This window comes from Callorhinchus milii, unplaced genomic scaffold, assembly GCF_018977255.1.
Source record: "Callorhinchus milii isolate IMCB2004 unplaced genomic scaffold, IMCB_Cmil_1.0 Scaffold2, whole genome shotgun sequence".
NCBI lineage: Eukaryota > Metazoa > Chordata > Chondrichthyes > Chimaeriformes > Callorhinchidae > Callorhinchus > Callorhinchus milii.
Window position 1 is genome coordinate 38194386 of NW_024704743.1, and position 15131 is coordinate 38209516.

The following is a 15131-nucleotide window of genomic DNA, read 5'->3' on the forward strand; positions in this document are numbered from 1 at the left end:
ATAGTAAAACATCTTCTATTGGGCACATATGGACAAGATTTTAAAAAAAAAGACTAAAGATCACGTTGAACCATTTTTTACCAAAAAAATTCCTGTGTGTTCTATTTTTGCCTGATGTTTCCAATTAAATAAATCATGAGCTTCATACAGGAAAGCCACATGCCACAGGGAGCAATGTTTTAAATTGGGGAAGCCACTTTCTCTTTAGTTTTTCAAAAAAAAACAGTGCCGCCTTCAGTTCTCCCAAGAAATCAGGAAGCTTCAATAATTGCTTTGCCGGTTAATTATATTGCAAACTTCTGACAACGATGAAACCATATTATGTCATTGTACTATATTTTTGGAGACTGTGTTTTGCACTCATAGGGATTAAAATTGCAGCGTGTGATCCCACCGGTGATGGTTATCATGTTAACAAAAAATATGGTTTAAAAACTTTCAACAATTCTCACTGGCAGAATGTGACTGGAGGCAGAAAGGGCTATACCCCCATCTATGCCAGTGATAATTATTGACTGCTTTTGACTATTTTTAATTGATATGTTCATTTTCATTAATGTGATAATATTCATAGATTATTGATACTCAGAAACAGACTATATGGCTCATCAGGTCTGTGCCGATATTATTCTCCATACCAGACACCTAACGTGTTGTTTGTTTCCACCTGATTCTAGACGAACATGGTGTCTGTTGAAGGTCTTACCAAAGTGGTGGACCCATCCCAGCTCACTCCCGAATTTGACGGCTGCCTGGAGTACAACCACGAGGAGTGGATTGAAATCCGTGTTGCGTTTGAAGACTTTATAAGTAATGCATCACACATGTTATCCAGACTGGAAGAGCTGCAGGAGATGCTGGCCAAAAAAGACTTCCCTCAGGATCTGGATGGAGCTCGAAAGATGATTGAAGAGCACACGTTGCTTAAGAAGAAGGTTATCAAGGCTCCCATTGAGGAACTTGACCTGGAAGGGCAAAAACTACTGCAGAGGATCCAAAGCAGTGAAAGTTTTCCTCATAAGAACTCCATATCGGGGAATGCAGACTTTCAGGGTCTTGTACCAAAAGTGTCCAGTATGTTGGACAAACTGCACTCGACGAGACAGCATCTGCATCAGATGTGGCATGTACGCAAGCTGAAGCTAGATCAGTGTTTTCAGCTCAGACTCTTTGAACAAGATGCAGAAAAGGTAAGAGTAAACGAGATGTACTTTACTTTAATAAACGAGCAGGATTTATGGAGCCTCTTCCCCAACCCCTTTTTTGTGTGAGCTTCTGAAAATACAGTATCATGTTTCTAGTCTAGCTAACTTTTCAAACAAAATTAAGTTGGATTGATAACCAATTCAGCCTTTTTTAATTTGATAAATGTGTTCATAGTGATTGTGAAAGCTCTGGACTCGAGAGGAAAAATCTGTCTTTAATGAATGGTATCTCAGCTTACAACCTGAAATTAGAGTTTTGCTTTTTTAAAACTAAAATCCATTAATTGGCTTCTTCTATTTCCCATCAGATATTTCAGCTCTTCATCTCCCATTGCTTTATGGCTGCAATTGTGCTTCTTTAATGAAATGATGTGCAGTGCAATATCGTCGGCTAGTACACCTCTTGCAGAGGTGAACTGATATTCTCTCCACAAGTGCTCTATCTACTGTATTTGGGTTACCTTAAGGGAACACCACGGCAAAGCAGTGGCTAATATGTTCTGTTAATTGGGCTGGCTCATTGCACCAAAGGCAGGAGAAATCTGGTGACAGGAGATGGAAGGAAATGTGAAAATTTTAGTATCAAGTGGCACAAAGCTTAGTTAGTGTATCATTTTGTTGTAATACTGCAGTACTATTTGTCAGGATCTGGAATACCATTCCACTCCTGATGCTTGTCATTTGAGCAACAGTGTTTGCAGGTATTTTGGACAAGGGAAGTCGTTCCAAAGTGGAAACCCATTAAAATAGAACATTTACAAAAAAGAATCGTAGCTCCAAGCTTCTTCTTGTGGCCCACACAACTAATTCATATTTTTGCCTTATAAGTTGATGCATCTGTTGAAACAATTTTCAAGTTAATTCCTAACCTAATTCACCAAACCTGGTGATGTGTTGACAATGTGCCACAGGTTCCATCATTTTACTCTCCTTGATTTAGAAATCTAGTTTGTTGTTTATAAAACATGTTGTCAATGTCCTTTGAAGCTTGAAGTGATTCTTCTGTAAGTAAGTACAGAAGTAAGTAAGATTCTTTTGGTTCTAAACTGTTGCTAAACCTATGTCACAAAAGAGTGCCCTTGGTTCCTGATACATCTGCTCACTGCTGTCCAAATAATCTACGCACAGAGAAAGGGTGGAAATGACAGGAAATATACTTTGTGTATATTAGTTAGGTCTATTTTGCACAATGTGTTTTGTTTCCTGTCACTGGTGGGTGATAACTTCACCAAGTAATTTGCTGATAAGTTGCTTCAAAAATGCAATTCAATGACCGTATAGTAAATCCTCCTTCTCTTCCAGATGTTTGACTGGATCACTCACAACAAAGGCCTCTTTCTGAACAGCTACACAGAGATTGGAGCCACTCATCAGCATGCGATGGAACTTCAGACACAGCACAATCACTTTGCCATGAACTGCATGGTAAGGGCTTGTAAATGAGAAGCAGAAAAGCTACTGCAATATCTATCACTCACTCTCCGTGTGTGTGTATATATGTTTGGAGAAGTGAAAGCGGAGATTATTTAAGAAAGCAGTGATTGCTGAAAGGTTGTGCCTTTCATTGATGAATACACGCTAAATGTACTGGAGATTATAAGAATAATCCTTGCATTTGATATAATAACCCTTGCATTTGATATAGCGCTTTTCACATCTTCTAGACGTCTCAAAGTGATTCACAGAATATACTGTAAAGTGAAATGACTGTATATTTGTGGGCGAAATATGGTAGTCAATTACCATCAGCAGTGTCCCACAAACAGTCGTGGATTGAAGTGATCAATTTTATTGTTTTTTTTCTTGAGGGATTATTATCAGGCGTGTGGAGTCAGGAAACTTTCCCAAAGTTTCGCCCTGCCGGAATCGAACCGAGGTCTCTTGCTTGCGAGGCAAATGCTCTAACCATTGAGCTACAGGACTCCCATAATTTGTTTCATGTTGGGGGGTCGTCTCATAGCACTTCACAGGACATACTGTAAATCAACGTGGTCCAACTGGTGGCCCGAGGGCAGATGATTTTATCCGGCCCGAGACCATTTCCAACTTCCGCTCCCTATCTCCCTGGTGAACATTCTCCCATGGCAGCGGCAGGCGCCAGCGGTTGGGAGGACACAGCGGGGAGAGTGAAAATAATACAGGCCATTACTGCAGTCTGCCAGGAAGGCAACGTGTCTCTTACTAACCGCCTCCTTTGCAATTGCTGGATCCTGCCCCTGCAGATAGTGAATTGAGTGGCTGATTGGGAGAGAAAGGGATTGGGGAGGGGGAGAGAATAATTGAATGAGAAAGGCAGAGGGAAGAGAAAGAGGGAGGGAGCAGAGAGGGAGAGTATGAGATGAGGAAGAGAGAGTGTGAGAGGGGAGGATTGGTTGAGAGAGTGTGTGCGTGTGAGTGAGAGAAGAGAGAGGGTGAGATTGAGAGAGAAAGAATGTGAGGGAGGGAGACAGCAGAGAGAGAGGGGATAGAGAGAGTGTTTGTGAGTGAGAGTGAAAAACTTTTCTACGTCCTTCCATCTCCCTCCCACCCTTACCTCTGTGACCTCCCGACCCGCCCATTCCCTTTACAAGAAAAACCAGCTTGCTTCATGTCCCCCCACCCCATCTGCCCCACCATCGCCAGTTTGCCCCCGCTCTCTGGAGTTCCATTCCTGCAGTCCCTCCGACTTGCTCGCTCCCTCCCCTTTCAAAGCACGTCAAGACCTAACTCTTTGACCACACTCTTCGTCATCTTTTCCCCCCCCATCCCATCTCTCTTGGCTCCCACCTCAAGCTCAGGTGCCCTGCCGAGCACTTTGAGATATCCTTCCAACATTAAAAAAGTGCTGTGTAAACGTGTTACATTTCTGGAAGGGAAACATAAAATATTGCTTATGCGGCCGCAGACCTTTCTCAAATTGGGAATCTGTCCCGCGGAAGCAAAAGGGTTAGACCACACTGCTGTAAATTGTTGTGAGTGTAATTTGTAAGACATATTTGGGCATTGCAATGGCCAATTATGTAAGTTTTATATTTTCTATTGTGAAATATGCTTGAACTGCTAATGGTTCACAGCACCAAGTTGTATACTGAGGCATACAGATCAGACAGACCTCAGTTTCAATTGGCTGCGTTTCGCCTACAAAATACAGTCAATTCACTTTACAGTGTAACCTGTGAAGTGCTTTGACACATCTCAACGACATGGTAAGGCTTTGTATCAAGTGCAAGGATTATTATTCCGGGTTTAAGGCAGCTGATTTCAGTTGGGAGTTGTAGTAATTCTACAAATAGCTTCAGATTCCTGGGCTATGGGGGAAGGGGGGGAGCTAGGTTAGCACACAGACGAAAAAACTATCGCCCACGGGCTGAGAAGCCCACTTCCCCGAACATACACACCAGTCCAGGTAAGCCCGTGTTTGAATGGAAGTGTGTTTCCAGTTTTTTTTTTGATTTATGGCACAAATCAAGAAATATTCAATCAAAAAAAATTATTTTGTTGGTCGACCAGAAAGAATGGCCGCCACCAGGATAACAGGCTTCCCACTCACTTGCCCATTGCCTTGGTCAGCCTTGCTATGGGTGTGATCCTAAAAGGGAATAGCTTGAAAAAATGCCCTTTTTATAACACGTTCTATTTTTGAAGTAGCAGCGATCCTCAACTGTTTGTTTTGGCAGCGGTGGAGTCACCGACGTCGTGAATCTAATGCCAAGAATGTGCCAAATAATTATATGCAATTCAAAAAAAGAGACTTTTTTTTAAAGTTGGACAGCGGCTTTCAGTGGGTTGTGGTTAGGTTGGTTGGGAACACGATGCCCCTTCTCATGGCTTCTACGTATCTTATGCTACTCCAAGTTCCACATCTCTGGGAATGGTGGGTCTTTACATACAAGGTGAGCTAACTTCCCATTGTGGTAGGCAACTGGCCAATTTGGATGTTTATCTTTGCCCTGCTTGCTCGCATTCATCCTAAATAATACGGCTTTGACTTGCTAGCTTACGATTGACAGTTTATATTTCTATTCACTGTTCTGAGCCCAAGTGTGCGGTTTTGGTATATTTAATGTTCCATATTTCTAAAAAGTTCAAAGAGTAACAGGGCTGCATTTTGAGATGGATGGTTTAAGCCAGGGTGGTCCCACTGGCGTCCCAAGGGCCAATTTTATCTGAGCCCACCCCCATTTCTTCTGGCCCACCTGCTCCCTCCATAACCAGTAAATGTTATGGTTCTGGAAGGGAAACACAAAAATATTGCTGGTGCGGTCCGCAGACATTTCTCAAAGAGGGCTTCCGACCCTCAGCAGCCAAAAGGTTGGACCACCCTGGTTTAAGCAATGATGCCAGTTCCATACAGTCGTTCTCTGGCCTATTTTTCAGCCAGTGTGCGTAACAAGTGGTCTTGTCACTGCAGCTGATGTGAAGGGAGGTGGTGGCCTCCGCAATCAATTGATTCCCTCATTTATATTATTTTATGTCTGGCTGCAATCGTGAGGCAGGACAATATGTTACATTTACATTTTACAATTTACATATACAATTTAAAAACATAACTGATTTAATTAACATGATAAAATATGGATTTATTTAATCATCTCGAATGCAATACCCACTCAGGTTAATTGTTGCTGTCATTGTATTTGCTGATTGAAATTATCTACATATTTTATGAAGGAGCAGTTTTGAATTTAACTGTGAAGAAGAAATAGTTTTTGCCAGTCCTGCACATTTCTGTGTTCCTATGAGAAAACTTCTTAAACCAATGACCGTATCTGATGGAGAATAAACCCCATTTGAATGTGTGCCAGGGGGGTTGTAATGGGGCTAAACTGCAGCTGGAATGAATATGCCACAGCAGTATCCTAGGACTTCATACAGTGTCAGGATAATCCCATCATTGTGCATGTCCTCTTAATCAATAAGCATCTGTTTTCTATTCTAATCTATACTGTGTATTGAATTTCTTTACGATCAATGGGAAGACTGTTTTCAGATTAAACCTGCAAGATATCACAGAAGAGTAAAGTGGTCTTCAGTCAAAATCATAAATACTGCACAGTAATCCCCCTCCGTGAACATTTTAACAGCCCCGCATCCAAACTCAGATAGTTTTAACTGTCCAGGAATGCTTGGACTTTTGCAAAGATGGTGTTGCTTTTAATTTATTGTTCCATGCATTGTAAAGATTCTGCAATCTAAGACATATTGCAGCTGTATAACCTGTAATCTGATATTGGGGTTCATCCTGTCTTGATTGATGACAATCTTTAATCATCTATTAATTTAGTCCTGTAATTTTTGTAAATTTGTATTTCACTCCAAGGCGTCCACTACAACAACAACAACAAGATTTCATTTATAGAGCGCCTTTCACGTTGGAAGGACGTCCCATGGCGCTGGACAGTTGGGTCAGGACCCGAACAGGGGGGAAATGGTCAGGGTGGGGAGGGAAGGGACATGCATACATGCATTCCCTGAGGGCTATTAGTTTGAACTGAACAATGCCTTGGGTTTTAAACTATCTGTAACAGGCTTCATTGTTCTAAGGATGTCTAGATATTGTCAGGCGTGAAGACTGAGCTTTATAGACTCGAGCATCATGTGGAATTCAGTTCAGCTGGTATGCATCTCTCCCTGCAGTGGCCTCCCAGCACTTGTATTTTCATCACCCAGGAAAGTGTTAAACAATGTTAACAACAAGCTCCTCCCCACTATCACACAACCCAGGGAGGATGACTGGAGGGGGAAGAGGAAAAAGAAAGGAACGCTGAGTGTTTCATTCCCTGTCACAAATCCTACAAATGTTTATTATTGCTATGAGTAGAAAACGTTATAACAATGTCCTTTTAGCACATGTTGAAGGTTGCTTCTGAACTGATTCAATCGCTTATTTGGTTTGATTTAAAACAAATTCATTTTATGTCTGTGTGCGAAGGAGAGAATTCTTTCTGGATTTATGATGAAACAAACTCATTAAACAACAACAACTTGCATTTATATTGCACCCTCCACACAGGGTAGAGTCTCAGAGTGCTTAACAGCAGCAGAACCTAAACACAGTGAGATGTCTATAACAAATAGACCCAAACCCTTAGGTTGTAAATCCACATTCTTTGATGGGGTGGGTAGATTGGAAATAATTGATAAAATGTATTCTTTTAACAAATAGATTGGCAATTCATCTTATGAAACATTTTAAAACTACAAAACATATCCCTGGGTAACTCTGTTGGTTGAATATCAGACAGAAATTTGAATCCTGGTGGAACCACTCAGTTCTTTATCCCTTTGAGGTTAGTGTCCAATAAAAATATATCCATTTGGGGAGGGACAATTGATGTTTGGGTCAACTGGCTTTGAGGAGACCCCTGGCAAAGCCAAGCAGGTTCTGCAGTAATTGGACATTTTTTTCTATCCCCCTCCCCTTTCCTTTTGACTTCCTTGATGCCATTTCATGCACACCGAGCCATTGTGTGAAGAAAGGATGTTTTCTGAGTGCTTTCACAATCTGATTCCTGTGCTTATATAAACAATAGTAAGAATTTAATTTCCACTATTCATTAGAAGGGAGGCCTGAAATGTACTCTCATGTACTTAGGCTTAAAATACTATTGTCTTAAAATTTTAAGTTGTACGGAATTTTGTAAAACATACGCAAAATCAGTCAGGACTTGAATGCTGGTTTTTCCACTGTTCTTAGAGAAACTGTGGAAATTGGCTTCTAAAATAAGACTGAAGATCCCATTGATTTCTAAGATTCCATCAGTATCACATTTTATAGACACGGGTCTTAATCCTAAGAGCATGGTGTGTTACGAGCTTCTAGTATTTTAGTTTTGTTGCGGACCAGTGAGCGCTTGTGTTGTTGCTATTGGCTTTAATTCTGACTCTTGTGTTGTAACATGTTGGATTGCTTATTCTGTGGTTAGAATAGGGCAATAACAAAGCCCTTGTTGCCTTTGTCAGCATGTATGAGCACATGCCTTCTCTGTGAATGGAAAAAGGCAGCACCATTTATTTCAATGGGTTACCACAAGTGCAGTTTTAGCTTTTGATCATGCAAAATCAGGAACTTACTTTATGGTCACATAATGTGACACACTGTGGATTGCAGTTCCAAGATATTTTGCCATTGTATTGTCCCTTCAAGTCTATGAAAAAGCACTTTAGTGCTGATTCAGTGCTATAAAATGCTTAATGCCATATAAAACTTTTACAATGCCATCTGCTCTTTCCTTGAATCCTCAGCCGTAGCCCTTTTTGCACAACATGGAAGATTCATTTATTGTGTGTCTATTGTGGGTTTTACAGTGTTTTTTTAATATATTCCAGACTGCTTTATTCCTGTATGTCTGCTGGACATTAGCTCTGCAAGATCCAGGTACACCAGTGGAATGCATACAGTGCAGAGATTAAAATCCAAATAAGATTTGTAATATTGTGGCCAGATAACTGATAATATGGAATATACAGAAAATAAAACAACTGGTAAAATACATGGGTGTTGTACCCATGTATTTTAGCAGTTGTCATTTAAACAGTCAGCATTTATATTAAGAAACATTTAGTTGGGGATTAAATTTTGTGCAAAATAATTATTCGATAAAGGCATTAAAAACTTTAGGGAAAACCATTCTGCTAATTTTAGGACAGGAATTCCCAAACTTTCTGGGCTCAAAGGTTAGGTCTCAAGGCCCCCATCCTGACTGAGAACCCCCTATTGGGGTCCGCGTGGGCTTCCTGTGGGGCAATGAAGCCCTCCAGCACCCCTCACACAGGGTAGCGCCTTAGAGAGCTTGGATATACAGGTCCAATGAGATCCCTGTGAAAGAAAAGTTTTGTCATTGTATAGTGAGATTGTCATCATTTCTCTGAAATTGGAAAATATCTAGGATTTAACATTAGTTTTAATTTAAACAGAGTTTTATTCTGTTTCGTGCAACATGAACTTTTCACCAATTGAGTTGGAACAAAGTGACACTCTTGTGCTAACCGTGGTGTTGTAGGTATGCCAAACATTCAGCCTATGTCAAGTGCTCAGTACCAATGCCTGTAATTATCTGAGAAGCACTTTGAGATGTTACGACATGATAACAAACTATAAAAATCCAAATTCTTCTTCTTTTACGTTTGACGTGGTTTCATGTCCTGGAATTTCTGAGTTGGAAGGGTGTTAATTCTTATTTGGTTCAATTATGGTAGACGAGAGAAGGATTCATGACTAGACAAGATAGACTTGACTCCTTACCTTCGAAAAGAGATGTCTAAAAAAGGACTTTTTTACATTTATTATAAACAACAACAAAATTACATTTGTATAGCGCCTTTCACGTCAGGAGGACGTCCCAAGGCGCTGGACAGACAGAGTTACGGACCCGAGCTGAGGCTTGGGGTGGGGGAGGGTGGAGGGCAGGGGACAAGCAGAGAGCTTGAAAGCACGGTCGAGGAGGAGGGTCTTGAGATGGGTCTTGAAAGTGGCGAGGGAGGGGGTGAGACGGAGGGACTGCGGGATGGAGTTCCAGAGGGAGGGTGCAGAGTGGCGGAAGGCCACCCGCCAATAGTAGGGCGAGCAAGGCGGGGGACGTGAAGCAGGCCAGAGCCCACTGAGCGAAGGGAGCGAACAGGATGATAGAGGATTAGGAGGTCGGAGAGGTAGGAGGGAGCAAGACCATGGAGGGCTTTGAAGGTGAGAACCAGGTTCTTGAACTGTATCCTCTGTGTGATGAGAAGCCAGTGGAGTTGGGCAAGGATGGTGTTGATAGGGTCACGGGGCCTAATGCGGGAGAGGACACGGGCTGCAGAGTTCTGGATGATCTGCAGCCTGTGGAGGGAGGAGTCGGGGAGGCCGACAAGCAGTGAGTTTGCATAGTTAAGCCTCGATGTAGTGAAGGCGTGTACGAGGGTTTCGGTGGCCTGTGGTGTGAGACAGTGACGGAGCCGGGCGATGTTGCGGAGGTGGGGGAAGGCAGAGTGGGTCATGGCACGGATGTGGTGTAGAAAGGTTAGTTGAGGGTCAAACAAAACCCCAAGGTTCTGGACTGGCTTAGCAAGGTGGAGTGTGTAACCATGGATGGTGACTCGGACTTGTTGATGTTCAACTGTAGAAAGTTAGCTCTCATCCAGGACTTGATGTCTGACAGACATTCTGTCAGGACAGCAGTGGTCCTGGAGTCAAGGGTGGAGGCAGAGAGGTAGAGTTGGGTGTCATCCGCATACATGTGGAAGTTGACCCCATGTCTTTGGATGATAATAATAATAATAATAATCCTTGCATTTGATATAGCGCTTTTCACGTCGGGAGGATGTGCCAAAGCGCTTCACAGAACACACTGTAAAGTGAATTGACTGTATATTTGTGGGTGAACGCGGCAGCCAATTGCGCACAGCAATGTCCCACAAACAGTCGTAGATTGAAAATGACCAATTTATTATTGTTTTTGGTTTTTGGAGGGATTATTATTAGGCTCTGTGTGGAGTAAGGAAACTTGCCGAAGGGTTTCGCCCTGACCTGCCTGGAATTGAACTCAGGTCTCTCACTTGCAAAGCGAGTGCTCTAACCACTGAGCTACCGGATGTCCGCGGATAAAGGTATATAAGTTGGAACAATTGGCGGAGAAAGTGAAATGCAGAGCAGTACTTTGTTTACACTAAATACAACAAAGCAGCAGGATAAAGAGGGCACGTGTTCACGCTTTTGACGTGACAGAAAGCAGAAATTATTTCTTTACAAAGATGGTAGTTAATATCTGGAATCCTGACTAAGCAATTGTGATTGAGGCTGGGTGTCTGATCTCATTTAAGAACCAGTTTAAGAAACGCCTCCAACCGTACCTTACCCCAGACGCAGCCAAAACACTCGTCCATGTGTTCGTTACCTCCTGATTGGATTTCTCAAAATCCCTCTTTGCCGGTCTCCTCAGCTCCACCATGCACAGAATCCAACTGATCCAAAACTCCACTGCCCACATACTCACCCGTACTAAGCTACGTACCTCCATCACACCAGTTCTAGCCAAGCTCCCCTGTATCACCGAACGGATCAATTTCAAGATCCTTACAGTGTTTTCAAATCCCTTCATGCCATGGCACCTCCCTACCTCTCCGACCTACTCACCCCACAACCCACTGCCTCTGCTCGACGGACTCCAGCCTTCTGCATGTCCCTCATGCCCGCCGTTCCACCAGTGGTGGCTGCGCTTTCAGCCACTACCCCGCAAAACTCTGGAACACTTTTTCTATCCCGCCTCCTTGCCTCTTCCTTCCTCATCTTCAGGTCGCACCTGAAGACCTTCCTATTCGACCGTACCTACAGTCACTTCCCTCTCCCCCTGGCTCGGTGTTGTGCTCTGCCACTGTCAAGCGCTCTGGATGCTATCCTGGTGAGGGGCACTGTATAAATGCAAGTTGTTGTAATTTGTTATTGGCATTTAAGTACTGTTCCTTGCATGAGACATTAAACCGAGACCCTGTTTGTTTTACTATACAGTTTTACAGTAAAACCCTGTGAAGTGCTTTGAGATGTCCTCCTGACATGAAATACTATAATCAAATGCAAGGATTTTTATTATTGATATAAATAAAAGGCCTTTATTGTTTATTAAAATCTTTCTTATAATAACTAATTTGAATAGATCCATTACACATTAGTGAGGTGTGACAGGGTGGCCCTGTATGAGTACTTACACAACTGGGAATATGTCACAATTTTAGAAATTTATATTTCTAGGAGAAGTAATTTGCTCACCCCTTTCACTGGTGTGAAGTTCCCTTAGATTGGGGGTGGAGAGGGAGGAATAGTGATGTAAATGAAAAACGCAAACACTGATATAAAGTTTCTTGCCGGAGGGTAAAACGAACTGCTGACGCTATTTATACACAAAACAGCTGACAATCTGGCGAAGGCTCACCAAATTCATGAGTCATGTGTAGTCTGTGCTGAAATCCGAAGACAAGATAATTATACTATCACGCACATCATTTTGTTTTTGCATTTTTGGTCGAGTACAGAAAATGTTTGAGCTACCTTTACCATTTTTGGTATTAGGTATCAATAGTCTACAACCATTGACCAAGATCCACTGCCACTTACCCTGCCATATATGATTTGACTAAGAAATAATGGACCACTACGCCCCAAAACTCTGGAACGCTCCCCATCAGTCCCTCCGCCTTGCCCCCCCTCTCCCCTCTTTCATTTCCCGTCTGAAGACTTTCCTCTTCAACCATGCTTACGGCTACCTCCCCCCAGCTCAGAGTCAGGCTCCGCCACTGTTAAGCTCTGAGACGCTACCCTACGTGGAGGGTGCTATATAAGTGCAAGTTGATGTTATATAATTTGAAGATTTTTTGATCTGTTCCACATGCCCTTTTTAGTTTAAAAAAACCTAATTCTTGTATTCTTTATACTCTTATTGATTTTATTTCAATTATATGGTTCTTGGTTTTAATTTTTTGCATGGCAGCAAAGATCTGAATGGAATGCTGATTTGATGCTCAGTTAAAGAATCAATTTGAGCAACTTCCTTTACTGGTTTAGCCAGAATTAACACAGCTTTTACCTGTAACAATGGATTAGGCATATGGAGATAAGCCTTTTAAAAGTGTTGCCGGATCTAATTCATTGTCCAGCGATTACAATGACTAAGAAAGCTTGGAATTGATGATGCGTCTTTTTTTCCAATGACTGAGTGCAAATTTTCATTTCCTTCAGTTTTAAAGTGATCCAAGTTCTAAAAATATGACATGCAAATTCTTAGACTTAATTTTTGAGCCTTTCACTTTGAATAGTCACAACAAGCAGCAGATCTTGGTGCAGTTTCAAAGATGCTTGTAACTAAGGGCAGTTTGATCACCCAAGCAATACTTACAACATCAGTCAAAGCCAGATGGATCGCCTAGTATGATGTCTGTGCACGACTGACAGCTGCCCTGGCTCAACAATTTGACCAGAACAAACAGCATTCTGTTTGCCAAATAGTAGAATGCATTAAAACCCTGTTGTCCTGTTTAAATAATAAAAATAATCCTTGCATTTCAGTCTAATTTGCTTTCTTCAATTTCCTGTACATATATTTTTGATGAATTACATAGTTATACTGAAATTCTTAACAACCGTTATACATTATGATTATACCCTTCAGAAATGTCAATGGAAGTATAGCTTAACAGCAGTTAATATCCTCTTAGCATTTATGAGCAAGTCCCAGAGGTAACAATTAGCTCTACATAATTTTTACGTAATGGAACATGGATTTTGTTTCAACATAAAATAAGAGAACTTCCTTGCAGAATTTTTTGAAAGAAATTTTTTCAGCTGTAATCTATATAAATGAGGTCAAGTATTGCATGGGAAATAATGAAATGAATTTGGAATAATGTATCACTTACAGTGGCCAAATAACATAGGCACTTTAAACATTTACTCAGCAACACATTTTGAATGGTTCAGAACTAGACAATTGCATTGCAAAATTTAATTAAAATAAGTGATGTGTGCAAGTGCAATGCAAACATCTCCAGTGGATGTTTGCATTACAACTTGAGACCATGGAAAGATCAAAGATGTTGAGATTGGATGGGCTGTCGAATCAAACACAGCACATGTATGCTGCCACTAGATGTCACCACTGTACGAGGTCAAAGGAAGCTAAAACATTTAAGGCCACATTTTCATTGTTATATATTGAAGTTCACATTTTCAAGTAAGACAGCATAAAAGCATTAACAAGATTTCTTAGGAAAGGAACACGTTTCATTCTTTGCATTCATTGGGGTCAACATTATGGTATTCTTAATTAAGAAACTAATTTAAAATGTGTTTTGAAATGTACACATTTGTATTGATTTTGGAATAATCGTAGCAATCAAACCCAGGAGAAAAATGTTGTGAATCACCATCTTGGATTTATGCTTCACAAAGCTGATGTTCTTGATCCTGGCAGCAGCCTTTCAGAATCCTTTTTAACTGCATATTGATTCAGTTAAGTTGTTACCTTCCTGGAAAGTGAATATTAAAAGGCCACAATTTACATCCAAAATTTCAATGGTAGGTTGCTAAAAAGACAGGAATCTTGACCCATGGTGTATTGGTCATCCAGGATCATCTTATTGTACACTGCACACCTCTTTAGGCCCAGTTGCAGGAACTTTTGAGGCAACTTAATTTGACAAATTTGCACGGGAACTGTAGGGAATGCCTTTTGAGACGGAGGCTGAGGCATATTGCTTGAGGCAGAGTATATGCAGATGTATTCTTCTGTCTGTTTTGTAGCTGACTAGGAAGCTGGCACTGGTGTCCAAAGTGGGAAAGTATTCCTTTCCCCGCCACTGGCAACCATTACCCTGCTAAATGCAACAATTGATATGCGATTGCGTGAACAATGAATTTGTATTAATAGCATTAACCTGTCACAACTCTTTATCAGACATCGCATTGAATGAACTACAATACTCGGTGAGATGCGAAAGGTGACAAGACTAATCCTTTCTTTGTAAAAATGCTGCATTTTGTTTGCACATTGAATTTGCCTCTAGCTGTTTTCCATTCTAGAAATGTTTATTCTGCATCAGAGCATTTTTGTGATGTCTGAATACCAATATTACATTTCAGTGACCAGCATTTTAAGGTGGTAGAACAAATGATAAATCGTGTTGGAATTACAGGCAATGATGCCTGGCCAGGACATTGGAATATGAATCCTGCTGTGAGGACAGAAAATTATAGTTGGCAACCCTTATTTTTTAAAAATGTAATATTTTTATTAGTGTCCTTTAATTCCTGGATTTAAATCTGTCTGTTTGAATTTGAAAAGTGTACCTGTTGAAAATAAATTTTCGCAGCAATAAACATTCAGATCACACACAATCAAGTTGTTACACGGCAGATCCAGGAATGCGCTGTTGTGTATTTACACAGTGATTTATTTCTCTGCTCTTTGCCTCTTTGTTCTG

The 15131-nt window shown here is 41.2% G+C and overlaps 1 protein-coding gene across 2 annotated transcripts in view; it reads left to right on the forward strand.

Moving 5' to 3' along the window:
* Positions 1 to 15131, forward strand: part of LOC103183938 (triple functional domain protein) — a 193295-nt gene that overhangs the window by 16342 nt on the left and 161822 nt on the right. For both annotated transcript variants that reach the window (XM_042331946.1, XM_042331945.1), the window contains exons 4-5: positions 678 to 1190; positions 2508 to 2630. In XM_042331946.1, the coding sequence (XP_042187880.1) occupies positions 678 to 1190; positions 2508 to 2630 (636 nt within the window). The remainder of the gene's footprint in view (positions 1 to 677; positions 1191 to 2507; positions 2631 to 15131) is intronic.